Source organism: Lagopus leucura, unplaced genomic scaffold (genome assembly GCF_019238085.1).
Source record: "Lagopus leucura isolate 7727_CA_CO unplaced genomic scaffold, USGS_WTPT01 Super-Scaffold_100001, whole genome shotgun sequence".
NCBI lineage: Eukaryota > Metazoa > Chordata > Aves > Galliformes > Phasianidae > Lagopus > Lagopus leucura.
In genome coordinates this window covers 55378619-55401010 of record NW_024962262.1, presented here as the reverse complement: position 1 = coordinate 55401010, position 22392 = coordinate 55378619, and the positions used below count along the sequence as shown (strand labels likewise).

Sequence of the window (22392 nt, the reverse complement as noted above, 5' to 3'; positions counted from 1 at the left end):
CCACCAGGATGTGGATAAGTGTAAAAGTGTAAGAAATGGTTAAAAGTCACAGCAGAGGAGTGAAATAAATGAACAGCTGGAGCTCAGCCTGGAGTGGCCCAAATCACAGCCCCAAGTCAGAGGAAGGGGAGCAGGGACCCAGTGCTATTTCCCAGGAGGCAGATGTGCCAAGAATTACACTATCCCTTAGGGCTGCCTTCTCGCTGCAGCAGATTGCAGTCTGGCAGATATCCTGGGCAACCAGAAGCTATTCAAGCTATCAGCATGGAGGGCTTAGTAGTGGAAAATGTTTTCTTGTAGCAACTGTGCCTTTTCCCCATCACATAACTGGAGAACCATGCTGTGTTTGGAGCTGGGGAGCATGCAGTTTGCTCTGCAGAGTTAGCTGAGAGCTTTGGTCTGTTGACTCCTGCAGGATTGAATTCTTATTGATGGCCTGAGTCATGTGCAGTCTCAGAGTATATAATGACTCACAAAGAGAAACAAATTGCTGTAATTTAGGATGTTTTAATTTCAGTGCCAGAATTAGAACAATTCATTCCATTTCAATTGAAAACAGAGGAGACAGGGCGTGGGTTTTCATTTTGCAAGGTCTTTAAGAATCTTCTGTTAATAGTCACAATTTGCAAGGAAAAGCAAAAAGCACTGTTAGAAAAACACTTGAAAACTCTACGTGGGCCCATTCTCTTTGCCCAGATTGCAGGAAATGTACTCTTGCTATTTCAGAAGAATGCAGGAGCATGGAGTCTCCTCGTGGCCAAACATGGAATCTTTTGAGATGCAGAGGGCTCATTTCTGGCTTATCTAAAGCGGAATAAATGATTAAATGACTTCTAAGAGAAACAAGGCTGTCTGCGTGCACAGAGTTGTAGCAGAGTAGATCTGTGGAGATCTTACCATATCTGAATGAGCAATGTTTTTCTGCAAGAAATTTCTCTATCACTGTGTAACTTGTGAATGCAGTCAGTGTATGAAGGATACTCAAGTAAATAATAATCAAAACTCTGGTGAAAGTTACTTGCTACTTTTTTTTTTTTTGTCCAGTTGCTACCGGTTAAATGTTAAGATGTCTGGCTTTCCCTTCATTGCCTCTCCCCCCAATGTCTGTTGAAGTTTTGCACCAAAATTGAGGGCTCACCCTAAGGTTGTAAAAAGACAAATGAAAGGAAAGGTTAACAAAAATGCCAGACTCATTTGCGTGAACCTAAGAATCTCCTGTAGAATAATTGGCCTCAAATTGTTTATCGTCAGAGAAGAGGAAAATCCGCCTCATTTTGAGTCAGGTATACCACACAACTGACTATTCTGGAGGTGCCTATTTCTCCTAATTGGCTCCAAACAAAGGCTAGAAAGTCTCATTCAAAAGTAGATAATTATGGTTTTGATATTTGAAGGTATTTGAGACGAAATGCACTTAGCAGTCTGTTCCCCCATCCCCCAATCTTCATCTCTTCGCACATCACATGTCAATATCACCAGTCTAATTGCTGTGCAGTGCAGAAAATGAAGGATGTGTCTGTTCCAAAATGAAGGGCAGTCTTGCTGCAGTATTCAGTCAGTGCCACAAGGATTCCTTTTGCGACCCATCATACTGGCTGTGCTCCTTCTGTGCCTTCTTCCTACCTCATTCACAGTCTTGAAAAATTTATCACAATCCAGTCTAGGAGAAATACATATATTGCAGTATATCAAGCTGTTAAGCTGCTTTACACTAATCTACCGTTTTCATCCTTGCCTTTGATGCTGAGTGAAAAACATTTTTAGCTGGCCCTATGTTTTACTATTTTTCTTCAAATTAATGAATATCATCTGGTTGCAATGCCAAATTCCAAAACATGTTTGAATTAACTGAACATAAAATGTGACTGACTCAGACTTGAGAAATATTTATGTAAATGTGTCTATGTGTAATGCATTATCTGTGTATATGTAATGCGTATGTGTATGTGTATATATATAAAACCCTGAAAGTCAAATGCACTTGATTCTTCTCTATTATTATTCAGAAATGCTAGAGGAACGTTTGTGTTATTTTCTCCTTTCAGATTGATGAATGCAATCTTTGTAGATTTTATGTTGAAATCTGAGTGACAGAGTGAATTGGGCTTTACCTTTATCATGTTTCAGTTAGGTAAAATAAAGACCATTTGCAAGTCCTAGCAATACATCTTTGTTGCCCGTTAGGAGTGAATGCCTACATTACGTCTAACATCTGTACAGCTTCTGAACAAAATGTCAAAGCTTGAATTCTAACCTCATTCTCTCTGCCGTCAATTGCTTTCAAAGCAGTTGACCACAGGTATCTTCTGGAGATGTTCTTCTTTGTTTCTTCCCCAGTGTGCTATACATCAGATCTTCATCTTCCATCTTCACAAGCCATTTTCTGTGTGGCACATTGAAACTTGAATCCTTCTTTCCTCCTAGGCTATTTCTTTCAGTCATTCCAAAGCTTCTGCTATCCAAATAAAAATCTCTGCTCTCTCTCTGAAAGTTGCCAGCTCAACATTGAGATGTCAAGCTCAGCGTAGTAAAACAATACCCTTAATCTTCCTCTGACTGTTTCTTCCTTGGTATCTGTAGTCTGAATGTCTTTTGAAAGTATTCTATCTTGCCAGTTGCTCAGGCTTTTCATCTGGAACTCATTTTTTCCTTAACATGTGTCTAGCTAGATACCACTGCCTGTGACTTGCAAATTCTCTGCATAGTGTTGTTGAGGTAGGAACATTTTTATCCATTGTGAATCAGAAATACTTTTCTTATGTTATAATGCTGTGAAATCAGTTGCAGCAACATCTATCCTTTCATCTTGCACTTTTCCCTGCTTCAGAAATCCCATCTGAAACGATACGTTTTCTTCATCCATCTCTTTAGTTAAAACTGCACTAACAAATATGCGTTTTCTGGTGTATGCCAGGATTTTTTTCACATGGAAACAGTTTCATTCTTGAAACCCATGCAACTTGTCCTTCCTTCTAATTTACTTTTACTATTAAAAGAGTAAAGCCATTCTTCAACCAACTCAGTCCCATCCTTTGGTTATAATCTCTTTCCATTCAGTTGTTCATGAATAGTTCCAGTCCCCAAAGATCCCCCAAAGTTCCCCTCCCAAAGACCACGCATACATGGTGGTTTGGCTGAGTTCTAGCTGCCAGTTCATGTCTGGCATGTTAGTAGTACGTTCAATGTGATGTGACTGTGCCTTTCAAGTTATTTTCACATTGTTTCAGTCTGGTATCATGGTATATCAAGGAGGCAGTAATTAACAGCTGAGAGATTCAGAGCAGCTTCCTCACCTCCATATCCAGCGATATTAATATTCCTTTTGTCAGAGCAACCTGCTCTAGATGAAGGTGTCTCTACACATTGCAGGTGGGTTAAGACCAGGTGATCTTTAAACCATTCTGTATTCTATAACCATTCTGTTATTTCTAGGAGTAAATTTAAAGAACTGCTTTGCTAAGGTTAGTGATTACCTTTCAGGCACCTCAGACATGATTCCTGACTATTTAAATATGTCTCTGCGTTTTTGAGTTGAAGTCACACAAATGGACTAAAGCAGCCTTTGGCAATAGCTTTCATTCCTGGGAGTGTTGATTCATAAATGCAGGTGTATGAAAGTCAGAGTGACTGAAGCGGTGACTGGACAGACAGCCAGATGTCTGCCCTGGTTCTCTTATGGAGACTTCCATGCTATGACCAAGAAGAACTAAAGATGTTTGGAAGCAGTTTTTTAAACTGCTGTAACTTTATTTGTGCCTTGCAAAGTCTGCTGCTGCTGATTTCAGGTTTCCTTACTACTCAAGACTGTAAATGTGGGGTGTTCAATAGCTGCTTCACATGTTTTTTTTTTTTTAACTCCCTGACATCAGATAGCAGTTGGCAGACAGGAGGCTGCAAATGTCCAATGGTATTAAGAACATCAGCTGTCAAGCTTCGGTTTTGTTATGACTGTGAGTCAGTACTGCATTCTCGCCCTAAAATCATAGAATTGTAGAATGGCCTGGGTTGAAAAGGACCTCAAAGATCATCTAGTTTCAACCCCCCTGCTGTGGGCAGGGTTGTCAGTCACTGGACCAGGCTACCCATAGCCACATCCAACCTGGGGCTGGAAGTGCTCTTGTATGATCACTGCTTCTGAAGTGGATTAAGAGGCTGTATGTCTTGCAACACTGTGACTGGGCGGAACTGATTAGGGTTTCTTTTCCTTTGCTGTGTTCTGCTGTACTGGAATCCCGATTCCTGGGCAGTGATGGAGTGTGCCCTAGTCAGGGCCATGGGAAAGATGCGGGTGTCTTGAGGTTGTTCTGAACTCCGTTGAGCTTCCCTGATGGAAACCAAGCACTGCAGCAGTACTGGTGAATGTAATAGTGAGGATAAGTGATTAAAGGCCAATCTCTCCAATCACTTTATGAACTCACACCCTTCAGAGGCGGATGTCTTGTGGGATATTGTATTTTACAATCTGACTTCTACATTATTTTGAAAGTTTAAAACTACTGTTTACATGCAGATTTTCCTGTCAGTCTGCAGGGAAAGTGTGTTTTGTTTTATTCTGAACAGTTTATTAAATGAGTGCTGTTGAAGAGCCGAGTTTCATGCAGTGTGGTCTCAATTGTGTGTGGGTTAATCAAAAAAAGAAAGAGAAAATATGTCTTGTTCAGGTTCTTTTTTATTTCTTGTCCTTCTCGTTATGTGAAGGCCTATAAATCTCCAGTCTTCAGTAAGGCCAACCAGGTGTGCATATAAAGAAAGTATCAAGGCTGTCATTTTCAAAGGAGTAGAGAGACTTAGATACTACTGAAATCCAGTTTACAATTCGTTTAGCAGTTGGCAATTGTTGCTTTCCACTAAGTTAATATTCATTATCTATATTGTAGTAATAACAGGTGCATTTGCAAATACTGTTTTGTTCTGTTAGGCTCAGGAGAAGATTGGAGAAGACTTTAGTTCATTACTAACATTTGGTTTTCAAAGAAATCCTCCTTCTGTTGATATCCCCCTCCTGAGATGACTGTTCTTATTTTAGTTCAATTCTTTCTCTTTCCTTATTAATATCCATCTGTCTCAAGGGTTCCTCTGCTGAGAAAAGTCACTGGTAAGCTTCCATGCTACAAGATTTAGAGCATCACAAATCACAGTCATATCACTAAACACATTTGAACATTTCCTTATGCCCTTTGCTTGAAAGAGGCTGCTTGCAAATGCATCTGTATTTTAAGCCTTGGGAACATACATCAGTAAACCAGGAATATGAGCTATAAAAATTCTTAATGGAAGGCAAAATAGATATCTCAGTAAAATAAGTTGCTGCAAAAGAAAAGGAGGAATTCCTTCAGGTTGACTTTCCTTTGAGGCCATTATTTGCAGTTAACAGAAGTTAAAGAACTGACAGCAAAAATACCATTCAGAGTTGCCTTCCTTTTCCTTTAATTCAGACATATTGTGATTGCTTCAGCTTGAGTGCCCTCCTTCCTCACTCTGTGACAGCTGGGAGGAATGCTATTAAGCACAAGAATTATTTTTTTGCGTGATGATGGCATATAGGGAAGATGATTAGGAATTAGGCTCCCACTGAGACAAGCAGGCAGGAAGGCCCAGAGAAAGACTCATTTCTTTCTTACATAGGTGCTTGGCTTTATAGAAAGAGCAAACCAGGAAAGTTTTTACCTACAGGGTTTGCTTCAAGTTTTAGTCTTGAAACAGATCTTTAAATCAAATCTGTGCATTAATGTGGAAGAAGACGTCCAGAGTTTCCTACACAGAGAAACTGTAGCAAACTTATTTGTTGATTTAAAAAGATGAAATGGAGGGACAACTTTTTATTAAAATGTGGTTCTATAATTATTTAATTAGCAATGATATTGAATTTTAACTGTAGCAGTTATATAGCCATGATGCTATGATAAGAACTTTTGAATAAAACTGAAAAATAGTGAATGTATAGCCAACAGAAATCATTTGCATCTATATTAAAAGGGATAGTTAATAAATAACTAAAAACAGACATGGAGAGAAGACTGAGTGTGAAAAAATGGAGTCTTTCCCAGATTTCTATTTCTTAAATACCACTTAAGCTAATCTCTGTTAAGATAAGCCAAGCAAACACTGCTTTCAAGTCAACAGTGAAGATTGTTGACTCTCCCTATTGATATTTACATCAATTAAACTTTGATAATTTTAGTTTGATGATCAGAAACAAACCTAGTAAAACAAACATATTAATTGTGCACACTCAGTAACAGTTTACTGTGGCCATCATCGTATAATTTTTGCTATGGCATCTTAAAATTAGTTCAATACAAGTTGTTTTTGTGTTTTCAAATGAGTTCTTAGATGGCTATATGGATAGTAAGAATTCCTTAGCAACAGTTTATTAACAATTTAAGTCGTTATTGGAATTAGTAAAAGGTTTGAAAAAATCGTTGGATGGTATTGCTGCAAATTTATACGTCAGATGCATGCCCTAATCTGAGGTGAGATGGAAATACTTTATTGATTGTGTTGGTAAGCCTTTTCTGTTGTATCTCACAGCTCCCAACCCTCCCACCATTCGAGAAGAGCTCTGTACAGCTTCTTATGATACTATTACTGTCCACTGGACATCAGATGATGAGTTCAGTGTGGTCTCTTACGAGCTTCAGTACACCATCTTCACTGGACAAGCTAACGTTGTCAGTAAGTGAAAACCTTCTCATTTCTAATTCTATTTCCTTGTCGTTTCTCTGCAAACTGCATTCTTTTAAATATAAAGGTACTCGTATGGCAAGAACAAAAGAAAAACTTACCTCCTAGGAAGACGTAAAGTTAAAATTTTAAATCCAAAGCAATATTCCCAATATCATAATTATAGTTCTCATTGACAGGATTTGTCTCTTGTGTCACCAAGCTTTTGTTGCAGGGATGAAGACTCAGTTCTGCTGTCTAGATTAGTCACACACTTGGAAGAGTGTATTGAACTGACCATTAGTTAGTTAACACTGCAGCCACCCTTATATCTATGACATGCCTTTTGACAACAGAGCCTATGTCAGAACTACAGCTTAAATCTTCCCTCTGACTGTTTGCAAGGCTGCTGAGCATAGATCTTAGTACAGTGAAGGCTAAGGCAGCAAACAGTGGTGGAACACCAGTTAATATGGTAACTTGGACTTATAATGGTGTTACCTAATATTTCTTGGTATTTTTTATAATAGCTCATGATTATTAAATACATGCACTGTTTCATTTCTCAAATGAGCAAATCTGCTCATTATTCCTTGGATTGTTTTGTTTTGCCATCGCATAGCTATTTTCCTGAGAAAACACTCCAAGATTGCCTAATCTTTGGCTAGGAAGTCAGCACTTCTGGGTTCAGTGGATAGCAATTTTTGACTAACTATAATTTTGGAGAAATCATTTAACTTCTTCCTGTTCCCTGTATATTTATTGGGAATACAACAATTTAATGTATGGCTACTTTGTGAAGATGAAGGAGTGTGAAATCAATCAATCAATCAAAAGATGGAGTTTGTTCATTCAACACATATTTGAATTGTGAATCACAGAATCACAGAATATTGTTGATTTAAGAAAAAATACCTCTGAAAACAATGAAGTTCAGACACTTCCTCTTGGTTCAGGAAGTCCCAGAGCAGTAAGCTGGTAGAGCCTGGGAGAGTATGGTGAGAAATTATTGCTGTATGCTTTCCCTGCTACTTAACATCTTCCTAGGCATTTGCTTTTCTCTACAATCACATACCTCAACCACACACTGATCTAGGTAAAGTTTGCTTTAGATAAGCGCTTCCCAGTGTGGAAGTGATTTTGTCATTACAAAATTTGTTGAGATGCTTTGATGAAGGTGAGGCTTGAAGGACATGCTTACATACTTCATACCAGTGGTAAAATGGTATGCTGTTTGTCCTGTTCTAACTATTGAGCCAAACTCTTGTGCTAACTCCACTGCTGCTGTGAGCACCTAATTTTCTCCATCACTAAATTGGAATTAGTTTTCCAAGGCATCTGAAAGCATATCTGAGGATTCAAATGCTAGCATTTTAGCAGTATCTTTAGGTTGCATACCACAAATGGTATTCAGGATTGAATGAAAAATAAAGAGGACCATTGAAAAACTGATTAATGTTTTGTTTAAACTTCAATTTAATATTTCACTAAGCAACCTAATTTAGGGCAATGGTAAAATTTAAGAATGCTGGAAAGACCAAGTAAAATTCAGTACATGCTCCTAGACCTGAGCAAGGTAGATACCAAAAGTGTAATAGTAATTTGGAACACATTACAATCAGATATATAAGGAAATAAAAGCTTCCCTGTTTAATCTGTCCGTTAAGCAGACAGGACACCATGACTTAATGCAGCGTATTGCTTGTTTCTGACCTATTTTTGTCTATGGCTTTATGCCAGAAGACTTTATGCAAGTCAGCTATTGCTTCTATACATGAATAGAAAAGTGCCATTTCTGTACCTTTATGATATGAGGTTTTACTCCTTGCTTTAAAGTGAATAAATAACAAGGTATTTCACTTTGAGACTGAACTGTAGGTTTCCCATGTGTGTGTGAAGGCTTTGATCTGCCAAACAATCAATTAGTTTTCTTTCAGAGATGCAATATGATAATTTGGGGGTTATAGCATGAATTACTCAGTGTGCAATCTGAACTTAAATTGTATCATTTTGAAAAAAAATGGTGCCACTAGAAGTTTGAAGAGGAAAGAAACTTCGTTTATAAAATTTTCTGAAGAGCTGAAATGAAGGAGAAAGAAATGAAAGGATTGGCTGACATGTTTATTTGTTTCTTAACTGCAGCTAGCTCCTACATAAATATCTTGGCTACTGGTTTCAATTTCATTGAAAGCTATAGTTTAATCCAAGTTAAATACAAGCGTATAAAAGTGGATGGTTTTTCTAAATATTGTCAGACTTTCTTTATCATTATTTAATGTGGAGTCGAACGCATTCAGTGAAAGAATTGGACTCCTCAAGTCTAATAGGTCTGCTAAATGTCTATCCAAATTCCTAATAAAGAGGACTCTCACAGTTTATTCCAACTTCCACTGGTACTGGAGCTTTGCCCACTAACATGATTTTATTCATAGAACTGCTTGGTTGTTTCTTCACTTATCTCGATTATTTTCTTTGCCCTGCGTGAGGATCTAAGATCATCCCTAGGATATTGGGATGTACTTCAGTAGTGCGAAATAACAAAGCTGTTTTCTCTGTAAGTGGAGTTAACATGCTCTACGCTGAAATCTTGATGTTTTGATGAACTGAAGATAGCTTTTAATTAGTCGTTTAAATGAAATAGAGTTTAGATTAACACAAATTTCTTTCTGTGTATGGCATTTGTATGCTGTGGCACATATATTTTTTTAATTTTCTATGTCATATCCCCAAAAGTTTCCATTGCTATTGTATGTTCCCTGTAGTAGGTAATGTAAAGAGGTTCATAGATCATCTTCAGTTCTGTGTTACTATAGCTATGAATTAGTCACAAGGCAGTAGCTATAGTACTGTATTAAGCCAATGAGCTTTTTTTTCCCTTGAGACAATAGGAATCACTTTGCATACAAACCCACCTACTGTGCTAATGGAAGTTGTTATTTTGGAATCCATTTCTTAAAACCACAGAGCCAGACTGACTGCACTTTCCACTCCTCAGTAAATTTCCCCCACCAGAGGCATATATCATTCAGAGATTGCTGAGAATTCAGTAACGAAAACAAGCAATGCTATGTTTTTCTAATGTATTCTCTATCCAACATAATCAACTATATTCTTTTTTATTAACTGAAAAATTGGAGAGTTAACATTTGGTGGAGAAGGTCCAACTGGAGTATTTCATTTTGAATCCTATTTCATACAGGAAAGATTACTTCCAAATGTGGCCAAATTGCTTGGCTATTAGTGCTTGGCAGCACTGTTCTGTGCATTAGAGCAATATAGAACTTTAAATCACGCAGCCTTTTACTAACACAGTAGTTCTCATAGCTGTATTCACACATTTGCTTTTCTGAGAGGCATCTAGTACTTGCACTCTGAATGTTGTAAAGGCTTTATAAATGACTTTGTCACTAGCTAGTTAATGTGCATTATGATTTCAATATCTGATTTCAATAAATTTTCCAGTATTTTTTGAGTTGGCATTTTTTTATCATGAAGCTTTTTTACTGTTCTGCAGGAGGTTTAAAATTTAAACATCCAGCTTTTCACTATCGGTAACAAAGACAACTTTAGGAAAAACACATAAGGCTCTCCAAAACACAAAAGAGTAAATAATTCTATTTTCTGTTAAATTGAATTTATGTTAGTTACATTGGCAAAATAGGAAAATTCGCTCTACTGAGGATGCAGTGTAGCATCAAAACATTCCCTGTGTTTTGTGATTACTTCTCCAATGAGATAGGATAAAGGTATGTTGACAAAACTGTCCTGAGATAATTAGGAGTTCATGCTTACCTGAAAGGTTTGTGATTTATCAATGAATTTTTTAATCTACTATCTTTTGTCTCTTTCTGGAAGCTTTAATTTCTTAAAAACAGATTGCATACAATTTTCAAAATGTTACTGAGGTTTTCAGTGAGTATGACACAAAATCAAGGCAGAAAACTGCCTCTTAAAAAGATACAAAAAGAGTGTATTTCTAGGAGAAAGAAGAAAAAAAATCTCTGTATGTTTTGCAGAAATCCTGCATATGTTTTTTCATTCACATGGGAATGTGGGATAGGGGTGGAGAGCTATCTGTTGCTTTCACCTACTGTATTTGTTTTACCAATTTGAATTTGTAATAATTTATTTAAATAAAGCATTTAAACATAATTAAAATACTCAAAAGATTAAATAACCTTCCCATGACTTTTGTGCTTGTAGTTTTCAGGAAGATATATTTTATTAAAATCTCCCAGTGTAAATTTTAGGAGGATTAACACCTTGGGAATTTTCCCATCTGTTCTTTAAAGCACATAAACAACCAACACCAGGGAAAAAGCTTTGCAAATTATTACCTCCAGATTCTGAGAAACTTATTTTGAAAACTCACACATCCTGTATGAGACATCACTGCGCTCACTGCACCATTCCAGGATGTAATTTGAATTCTCTACATTTTTACAGTTTTAAAATACATCATTTTACCACCTGTATAATCCTATAAAAAGCCCAGCGTTTGTGAAACAAGAAACCTGAATTTCACCTGGATCAAGACTGGGTATAATAGTAAACCCTTAGCTCTTGCTGATGCACCAGTGAGGAGAAGATGTGTGCTTCACTTAGCCTGCTGCCAGCAGCAGGGAGCTGAGCATGCAAATGTTACCCCCAGATGCCCATGTTAGCAGGCTGCACTCTTCACTTCCCTGATCGTTCTGCCATTGTCTTTTGTATTCGAAGAAGAAACATTGTTCTGATAGGGCAAAACAGGAGATGAAAACCTTTTGGTGTAGTGACAAAATATTCTTTCATACCTAAAAGCTTAATTTGGCTGTCACTAGTTACTATTCCCCACCCTGAAAAATTGTGGACTTCTCATTTGATATCGTCAAAAATTCATTCCCAGAATGCCTGAGTCAATGTTCAACTAGAAACCTGTTATCAAGTAGCTCACAGCCAGGAAGCACGCGGACCCACGGTTGTGGAGGCATGCACAGAGCTTGTTGGAGCAGCAAAGGAACTAAGTTAGACAGTGTGCATTCACCAGTAATTGCCTGAGAGTCCTAAGAGAAGAGGGACAAAGAAATCCAGTGTGTTTTGTGTCTTTTGAAATAACAGAGACTTCCACTAGCAAATGAGCCACGTTGAACAGAGGCTTCCCATCTCTCTCTTCTGACTGTGGAGAGATTGTAGGGTAGATAAAGTCCTAACTCACGAGCTCTGCTCTTTGTTCATTGCCAAGTGGGATGAATCTAGGCCTGTGAGCATTTTGCCTTCAGGCCTCAGCAGCGAGATGTAGAAGCGCATAAGATGATTAAGGTTATGGATGTACATAGCAATCTAACTACTGGCTAGGGTTTTTAATAATATAATATCTTATTCTTGTGTACCTGAAGGATAATGGATATTGTGTGTGTGTAAGTTCACATACTTGGGATGAGAGAATGGAGAATGGCAGCCTGGTCTGGCTGTGCCCTGCACATAGCAGGGGGTTGAAACTCAAGGATCAGTGTGGTCCTTTTCAACCCAGGCCATTCTATAATTCTACGATGATTCTACGATTCATCGCATTTACAGACTTACTGATGTTATTTCATACTCCATCAGAAGCATCTAAGTTAGGGATTCCTTCCTTAGTCATCTTGGTTTCTTTCTGAATCAAGTGTTTCAGTTCACTTTAGTTTAGCTTAATATTTATTGTGCGATAGCACCACTGAGCCAGGTGAATGGCCTTAGTGCAAAATCTATGTGGTAGTTCAGCTATAGAAAGAGTATACCTTTACTCTAAAATCTGTGTTAAATTTTTACTGGGATAAGTAGTCATTGAGATATTTTTTGCCATATTTACATACTGCTGCTTTTATTTCCACTCTTCCTTTTAGGAAACCCATTCATACCCAGCTGTTTGAAGCTATTTGAATCCTTTGTAGTTAACACGAGGCTACATATGTTCAGGATATTGACTGGCTGGAGAATAAGCAATAAACTAGAATCTTTTTTCCGCTTTAAAACAGGAAGCTGTTTTAAATAAAACAACAGCAAATAAATATTTTTGTTGCAGTAAATCATACTTGCAGTTCATTTCAATGCTACCTAACACCAAAAAAAGTGATATTCTTGATGAGACAGAGGGACCTAGAGAAAAGTTGCATACTGTCTGTCCCTCCAGGTCTGATCTTAACAAATGAAAAACTGGATAAAGCTTACTTGATTGTAGCTTGTTAATAAGATAGTTCAAAAACACAGATGTGTGTTCAACCTCAAGATCAGACTTCTGGGTTTCAAATCAATGGTGGATGGATTCATCTCACTTTATTTCAGCTACCTAAAGTTAGAGATCTCACCTAAGCCTTCTCCTTCAGGCCAAAAAGAGAAGGCATTTTTAGCATTTAGCATTTTAAAGAGAAGCATTTTTAGGATGTTCACATCTAGAGAGGTGGACTGATTCCTGGCTCACCACAGTTTACAAAACATAGGTTAGACATTGCAGCTCTTCAATTACATGACAAGATGATATGAATCGCTGAAGCTGTGCCTCAATTACTTATTCACAGGATGAATAACTTGCTTACATCTCAACAATGTCATATAATATGAGAGAACTTTGAGAGTAATGTTTCATAATTTTTGCTTGAAATCTGGGTTTTAAATTCTATTTCTCATGACCTTTTATTATGAAAAGTATATTCCAAATTAGGAAGGAGTCTTTTAGTTACGGCGATGAATTTTTGATGAGTCTGTAAGCCAGTATCACAGCACGTATTCTTTAAAATTTTGTGTTAGCCTTTTAATTTTTTCATGACATAAAGATTTTAGATTGGCTAAAATGTGAACTAAAAGTACTGGTGGCTTCTTAAAGATCCTCTTGTTGGTTTGCTGGTAAAAAAACCAACCAGATTAAAAGCTGAAAACTAGTTTAATAGTACATTTGCATCCACAACTTTTTCCATGCCCTGTCAAGGCAAAGTTTGTCATGAATTTTTCCCTTTGCGTTTTCCAGCCTTATGCATCTACACAGATTCATATACTTTAATTTGCATATACCTTTTCTAGTTGTATAGCTAGAAAAAAAGATGGTGAACATCTATGTATTTTGTTAATGTAAACTTAGATTTATTTCAACATTTATAACAAAAGAGTTACCAGACTGAGGATCCGTTAGACTAGGAGCTGTTGAAAATGTGCAGTGAATAATACAGGTGACTCACTGACACGAAAGTTAAAGAATGGAATCATAGAACAGCTCAGGTTACAGAACCATAGAATCATAATTTGGAAAAAAGCCTTCAAGATCATCGAGTCCAACTGCACTTTACCATACTACCCTAACTGTAACAGCCCTCCACTAAATCATGTCCCTGAGCACCACATACAAATGTATTTTAGACACATCCAGGCATGGTGACTCAACCATCTCCCTAAGGAGCCTATTCCAGTGCTTAACAACCCTTTCTGTAAAGAAGTGTTTCCTGATATCCAACCTAAACTTATCCTGGCTCAACTTCATGCCATTTCCCCTCATCCTGTCACCTGTCACCAGTGAGAAGAGACCAGCCCCACTCTCTCTGTAAGCACCTTTCAGATATTGGAAGAGAGCAGTAAGGTCTCCTCTCAGCCTCCTTTTCCCCAGACTAAACAGCCCCAATTCCTTCAGTCTCTCCTCGTAGGCCATATTCTCCAAGGCCTTCACAAGCCTTGTTGCCCTTCTTTAGACCTGCTCCAGCACCTCAATCTCCTTTCTGTACTGAGGTGCCCAAAACTGAACGCAGTACTCGAGCTGAGGCCTCACAAATGTCAAATACAGGGGCAGGATGACTTCCGAAGTCCTGCTCTCCACACCATTCCTGATACAAGCCAGGACGCCATTGGCCTTCTTGGCCACCTGGGCACACTGCTGGCTCATATTCAGCCGAATGTCCATCAGTACACCAAAATCCCTTTCCATCAGGCAGCTTTCCAGCCACTCCTCCCCAAGCCTGTAGGGTTGCAGGACCAACGTTTGGCCCTATTGAAATTCTTATGGTTTATGTCACAGTAGGAAAGATGCATGCAGTTGAATCGGTTCGTATTAATGGAGTATTCTTCTATTTTGCAGATGATATTGCAGATTATGTTTTATTTATTTCCTACATGTTATACTTGTGTGATAAGAAGTAAATATATCCCAAACGGTATATTTCTAAATAGAAAATTAACTAGCTCTTCCCCAGCTAACATTTAACCATGGGAAAGAAATCAAAAAGTTGCATCAATAAAACTTACTTGTTAAGCTATATCCTAGCAAAGTCTGGAGTGTAGAAGCTGAAGCTTGCTCTGGTGATCATTTACCTAGTTTGGCTTCCCATGATTTCCTTCAGGTCCTAAAGAATGCATGTCTGTCAGAAAAGGTTCCACAGCCCTCCTAGCATTACTGTTTATGTTAGTTTTTTGAAGCTTGAGTTAATTAATCCAAAAGGTAGATTGATAGGATCTCCATAGCACTCGATCCTTCAGCAATAAAGAATTCCTTGTGTTACGATATTAAGGGCCTGGAGCATCTCCCCTATGAGGAAAGGCTGAGTGAACTGGGTCTGTTCAGCCTTGAGAAAAGGAGACTGAGAGGGGACCTGATCCAGGTCTATAAATATCTAAGGTGTGGGGGGCAGAATGGCGAGGCCGGACTCTTTTCAGTGGTGAGTGGAGACAGGACAAGGGGAAACGGCCGGAAACTGCAGCATAGGAAGTTCCGCACAAACATGCGCAAGAACTTCTTTACAGTGAGGTGACGGAGCACTGGAACAGGCTGCCCAGGGAGGTGGTGGAGTCTCCTTCTCTGGAGATGTTCAAGACCTGCCTGGATGCCTACCTGTGCTACCTGGTGTAGGGAACCTGCTTTGGCAGGGGGGTTGGACTCGATGATCTCAGGAAGTCCCTTCCAACCCCTACAATTCTGTGATTCTGTGATTCTGTGATTCTGTGATATGAAAATTCCCAGGTTGCTCATGCCTCCAGTGAGTCTTTTCTTAAATGCCTATTTTTTTATGGTCAATTTCATATAGCAAGAAGTTAAAAGGTACTTTGGCTGAATGCTGGTGAAATGCCTTAGTAGAATTAAGTAGCAACCCAGTGAATAAAATAGCACTTTAAAAGGTAGAAAAGCGAATTTTTTATCAGTGATTGGATGCTCAGGAGTGCTTTAAATGTTCCCCTCTTACAAAATGTCTAGTATGTTATGACTAATGTGCTTGGTTTGAAATTGCAGGTTTATGTAACTCAGCCGACAGCTGGATGATTGTTCCCAATATCAAACAAAACCACTACACCGTGCATGGGTTACAGAGTGGCACAAAGTACATCTTCATTGTTAAGGCCATTAATCAGGCTGGCAGCAGAAGCAGTGAGCCAGGCAAGCTCAAGACAAACAGTGAGTAATGTGAAATCCAGCACACACACTCTTCTCCTTTTTAGGTTTGGTCTTTGAAAGACACGTGAGTGTAGAGCAGATTAACTTACAGTGCTTCCCACAGTGAAAGCCACTTATTTAACTTGATTCAAGATTGCCAGTGTCTCCACTACTGCAGAAATTACTTTCTGTTCAGAAAAGCATCTGTACTCTTGTCACTGGAAATAACATTTAGGAACAGAGCCTTCATATATGAAATGATTGAAAATATTATTTTGCAGTTTGTTTTAGTGTCCTATCTATTCTTTTTCCTCTACAAAGTAAAACCTTTCCTTGTGTTTGCAGTAAAACATTTTAGTTTTGTATCGTGTTCATAAGATAATTGCTACTTTAATTTTATTCTCCAGAATGATCTTTCTTAGGACACTGGAAAACTTCTTTAGCTGCATTCCCCTCATTTCTTTATGGTGTTCAGTGGGGTGGTAGAGTAGTTAGAGATCCCACTTCAAAAAAAAAGTGGTTGCACAAATTATTAGCAGATGTAGTAGGGTAATTTTAAGACTGGTTTTCAGCCTTTTTCTTGTGTCCTGGCCAACAACCCCTCAGTCCTCTGGTCATCATAAACAGCTTTGATCTCGGGAAATTGAACACTGGGTTTGTGCACCCTCTGAAACCTGCTTATTGAGGGGGAGGATGCTCAAAGAGGGTTGATAACTCAGTGTTGCAAGAAGCAGGGTGCAGAGAACGGCACGTACCACTTCGGGGTCTATTTACCTGGCTTGCATTCCTGTGTCCTGCTTGTACAAACCACGTATCTGCTACCAAGCATTTGGTAACACATAAGAAGACCCACTGGAAATGACAGTCTTTCATCCTTTTCTCTTTTTGTGACCCAGTGTGGCACAAAAGAAATCTCTCAGGTGACTGTGAGAAGGGGTCTATGCAGATACAGTTCAGTACAGAGAAAGATATGCTTCAGATACTACTTCAGTGACACAAAGGCTACTAACCAGCTAAGGAGGCAGCTTGCGGATGTTTTACTCCTATCCAATAGTAAGAAAAAGATTTCAAAATGCACTCCCAAATAATATTCAATGTATTTATTTCATACTTAAACATAATGAATGAATAAATAAATATTATGAAAGTAGATTATAACTTTAGAAATACTTCTTATATAATTTTGCACTTACCTATAGTAATATTTACTGAGAATTAGTATCGCATCCATCATTTTTCACTTGAAATTTCTACATTTTCCGGTTTCCTGGAGATCTGGAATCAGTGCATATTGACTTCCTATTCAGAGGAATTTCATTTCTTCATATTCCCACACTGATGCTTTCAGTTTCACTTCATGAAATGTACTTAACTGTTCCTTCATAAACACTGAGCAATTTACATCTTATTTGAAATTCACTTGTCAGTGTCAGAGGGTCACAGACCTCATGACAGTGCTCATATCTATTTTCTATGCATGCAATCAAATCTTCTGCTTACATACTTCTTCCTTGATATGAAAGACAATAAGAAGGGGAAAGGGCTTTGATGGAGCCCACATAGAGTCATAGTTTTCTAGCTGTACCTTTGTGGAGGTAAGCAATCACCCTGCTTATTAACACACAAAGCTCATTGATCAGAATTGTGGCAGTCTTTACATATCTACAGGGTTTGGTTTACCAAAAAGTTTCCTGATATTGTCTGCAAGCACTGTGCTACAGCTGAAGAGACTTGCCAAGATCAACAACCTCAGCAGTGTTTTTACACCATAATATCTGGACCAAGTTATAGTTCACTTCCTTCTTTTTATTAATGCATGGTATCCAACAGGACAGCACCACATAGGCATCCTTCCAAAACTGATCCTGAATTGTTGACTGTGCTTGTTATAAATAAAGCTGTGAGTGAAGGAACAGACAAGGCTAATGCTTTTTCTTACTTTCAAATTCATTTTGTGGGATTTGAAAATAACACTTTTTTGTAGCAATGATGAAAATGTTATTATGGAACTTTATCCCTAGGGAATTAATAGAATGTAACATTCTAAATCTAATATGCTGTGAAAAAAGCAACCCTCAGACCTTTATTAACATGTATATTGGTTTCAATTACATGCAAGAATTAGAGCGTTCAGGTTACCTTTAGGTCAGAAGTAATAGGCATGATGATTATGCAGGGCTCTTTTCAGAGATTGTCAACACAGGGATGTTAGTGCACAATGAGACTGACAATGAACTGGCAATGCAAACCAGCTAGTGCAGAGAGCAAAATCAGTCTGTCTTGAGAACACTTCAGAGAAGGAGATTAATATGATTATGTAATCTTGTATGCTTCTTTCTTATGCTTTCTATCAACTCCTCTTTTTAAAATTAAAGACAAATTGTTCTCCTGCTACCTTTGTCTTTGTGTATCTAGGTCAGCCATTTAAACTGGACCCCAAATCTGCTCATAGAAAACTGAAAGTGTCTCATGACAACCTGACAGTGGAACGTGATGAAACCTCCTCCAAAAAGAGTCATACACCAGAGCGATTCACGAGCCAAGGGAGCTACGGAGTAGCTGGCAATGTGTTCATTGACAGCGGACGGCATTACTGGGAAGTGGTTATAAGTGGCAGTACGTGGTATGTATATAAAAATATGTATGAGAATCATTGGTTCACACCAAAGGCCCATGAAGGCCTCAGCACCGTTCCTCTCATGGAGATCAATAACTGAGACCTGAGGAATGGTTCAAAAGCAGGACAAGCGTATATTTTTACAGTTTGTCAGACTGTTTTCCCTAACTCCAGCACTCTCAGACTCTGGAACTTATTCTGGCAGATAGAGCATACTTATATTTAGCAACCCACACAGAACTTTTCCTTTGTTATTGAGGCTGATTGGTTTTTGAACCTACGGAACATACATTTTAAGATTTTAGTGTGATGGAGAGCTAAGAAATTTCATCTTTTTTCTGTAACAGAGTGAACTTTATACGTGTGATATCTCTTTACTGAATATGAAAGATGTTACTGCCCTTCTGTTTTGCCCCTTCAAAGCAAAACAGAAACAGAATATGAGGCTAATTAGACAATCCAACTTCACAGTGGTGGAAATTCTGAGGAAAGGGTGAGGAGCAGTGGTGCTAGGTCTGTGCCCTAGGGTTTGAATGTAAAGACAATAAATGAAAGAGTGTATTTATCTGTTTCTGAATGATCCTCTGTGCAACACAGGGCTGGGTTTCAAGGTCCCTTTAGTCAGTATAAGAGATGTTATCCTTTGAGATTCAAAGGCAGCAGTCTTGATGGAAGTTAATGGAGCAGAAAATCAGTGAGGTCTTCAGATATGCCCAGTGTCTCAAACAAGAAAAATATTGTGTGCTTGTGCCAACTCCAAGGCAAGAAAGCAGAATAACTTGTGGCACATTAATCTCTGTTGGTTGAAAGCTCAACAACATATAACAACAAATACTTCAGTGTCTCTAAAACGTGAGGAACTTTAGCATTTCTTTAATATATGAGAAATCAGGTACTTGTCGTGGATATCCATTAATGGGAACATTTTCACAATCCTTTTACCTTGCACATCTTGCCATAAATTATGGTTTGCAGAGCGAATGTCTTCACCTACAAATGCTTCACTTGGCCCAATACCCCATCCAAAAAATGCTCATTTGAATCTAAAAACCACACCAACATCTGGCAAAACATATTTGGGAATGGCAATTTTTTTTTTTTTTTAATGTGTCTTTTGATGTTGATTCCTATGTTCCTCCTTCTGGTCTATATATTATAGGAGCAACAAGAGATCAGATTAAATGACAGACAGCAAAGTACTTTAAAATCAATGAATTCCTCTGTGCTCATCTGTTTAGAAGTGGAAATATGAGGCTCAGTGATTTAAAGTTCCTGAGTACTAAACAGTTTTCCCTTTGAATACCAGAGATGCATGCTCCAAAAAATTACCATAGCAGCCAAACTACAAACAATGCGAAGAACAGTAAAGTTTTTCTGACCTCTCAGAATGAAAAGAGATGGGAAAAACATAAATTAACTCTGTGCCAAGATTATGTTGCAACTTCACTTAATTAGAATTCAGTCAGCACAAATAAGAGACCAAGGCCTCGGTGATTCCTTTGGGCTGACACTCTGACACACAGGCATGACAAGAGGCACTTGCTTTCCGGAGCTGTGTTTGTTTTGCAGGTATGCCATCGGTATTTCATACAAGTCAGCACCAAAGCATGAGTGGATCGGGAAGAACTCTGCCTCTTGGGTGCTGTGCCGCTGCAACAACACTTGGGTGGTGAGACACAACAGCAAAGAAATCCCAATAGAGCCTGCACCTCATCTCCGCCGGGTCGGCATTTTGCTGGACTATGACAATGGTTCCCTTGCTTTTTATGATGCCTTGAACTCCCTGCACCTTTACACCTTTGACATTACATTTGGGCAGCCCGTATGCCCCACATTCACTGTGTGGAATAAGTGTTTAACCATTATAACAGGCTTGCCCATCCCTGATCACTTAGACTCCTCTGAGCAGCTGGCATGACTGTTAAAAGCTAACAAGTAGGGGGATGTGTTTCCCAGGGCAGCTGCCTGCAGGAGCTTGCCTGGAGCTGGTGGACTGCGTGGCATCTCAGTTGTTGCTGCCAAAACCAGCCAGAACCGAAAAGGGGTAGATCTCTCTTTTCTGAGTACTATATGGAGAAGGACAAGAATTTGCTTTAATAATACCTTAGAACTCTTTTTGCAGTTGCTTTTGTTTTGTTTTGCATTTAGTCCCTTTCAGGAAGATTTATAAATTATTTATAAAAAAAAAAAAAAAAAAAAAAAGAAGAAGAAGAGGAAGAAGAAGAAAGGAAGAAAGGGGAGAGAGAGAAGAGAAAGCCTGGTTTGGATACCTGAAAAATGACTTATTTGTTTTGCACATCGATGATCACATTCATTAAGGTTTCATCAGCTCATTACATTATTTTATTTTACAGTGGATAAAGGCAGGAAATTGGAAGGATAAAAGTGTGCAGTGGTGGACAAGTCAGTATACTGCTGGTTTTATTCATGCCAATTTTAGTAATCATTACTGATCTTATTGAATGCAAAATCTCATAATTTCTACCTTGCACATGGGAATGTGCAGACCAAAAAGAATAAAAATAAACAACTAAAGAAGTAGAGCTAGCCAACACAGCAAAAGAAAGTTTAATTTACTTCTGTTCACAGGGCAGTGCATTCTCTGTTTGCAAAACACATGTGGAATATCTTCTAGAAATCTGAGTGCATAAATCATGTGGTGATTTATTTTGTTGATGACAACATTCCCATCTGTCAGTTTCACTTTCGTCTTTGGGAAATACTGTAGAGTCATTGAGGACGTTAAAGACTGATACCATCTCTGAAATGGCAACGCTGGAGGAGAGGAGCCACCCCAAGGTCTGGCTGTAGACTAATTTGACAAAACACTGCAACATTTAAGGTTTGATTGTAATGGAAGACATTGCGTTTCTGATGGTAGACACATGAATGCTTATTGCTGATTTTACAAGGTTCAACACAGCAAGCACAGCCAATAACTCGGAAGTGAGACATGAGCCACCTTACCATTGGTTTTAAATTAAATACAAATGTTTCATTGTTGTACATTATGTAGTAATAACAAAGCAAGGAAATCTGTTTTGCATGAGCTGTATGGAGAAACATTGCAGCTGGAGTTTGTTCATAATTATAATTGTCTTGAGCTGTTTGGGAAAGAACAGTTCTCTTTGTGAATGAGCACTAAACAAATTTTCAGGAATAGTAGGAATCTGCACAGGCAGGCTCTACATTCATGTAGGTGTTGGTGGATGAACTTCAATGAAGTCAATAGAAGTTGCACCTATTTTATCTCAAAGCTGAATCAGGTGCATTTTTTCACTTTTCCTTCTACGAGGTAGAAGTCTTTTGTAATTACTACAGTACTTGTTTATAAATGATCATTTTGGGAGATGTTTCAGGCATATGACAACTTTAAAAGAATGGTCTTCTTATAGTGTTTTATTGTTACTGTTCAAGTGGTGAAAATCTGCCTGTGTGGAAGGAGTATAAATACCAACTTCAAGAAAATATTTGTTCAGTAGCTTATAACCATGCTTAGGTGTCTTTTGAAAAGGATGCCCTAATGCACTTTGTTCACTAATGGGTCCAAAATAAAATGGTCCCAAACTCAGCTTCAGATTTTTAAAATATTGATTCTGCAGGTACAAAGCTGTACTACAGTTTGCCTTATGATGATGTAGAAAACTTATGAACTTGGTAATGAATACATACACGCATACGGAGTTTGATTTTTCCCTTTTTTAATAGGAAATAAATGTCAGTCTTTGTTCCTTTGGTTTGCCTTTACACG

At 38.3% G+C, this 22392-nt stretch overlaps 1 protein-coding gene across 4 annotated transcripts in view; it reads left to right on the top strand.

Moving 5' to 3' along the window:
- MID1 (midline 1) overlaps positions 1-20821 on the top strand; it is a 239004-nt gene extending 218183 nt beyond the window's left edge. For all 4 annotated transcript variants that reach the window (XM_042867936.1, XM_042867935.1, XM_042867937.1 and 1 more), the window contains 4 exons: positions 6532-6675; positions 15884-16045; positions 18440-18647; positions 20211-20821. In XM_042867936.1, coding sequence (XP_042723870.1) covers positions 6532-6675; positions 15884-16045; positions 18440-18647; positions 20211-20559 — 863 coding nt within the window. In that variant the 3' untranslated portion in view covers positions 20560-20821. The remainder of the gene's footprint in view (positions 1-6531; positions 6676-15883; positions 16046-18439; positions 18648-20210) is intronic.
- The last annotated feature ends 1571 nt before the right edge of the window (positions 20822-22392 follow it).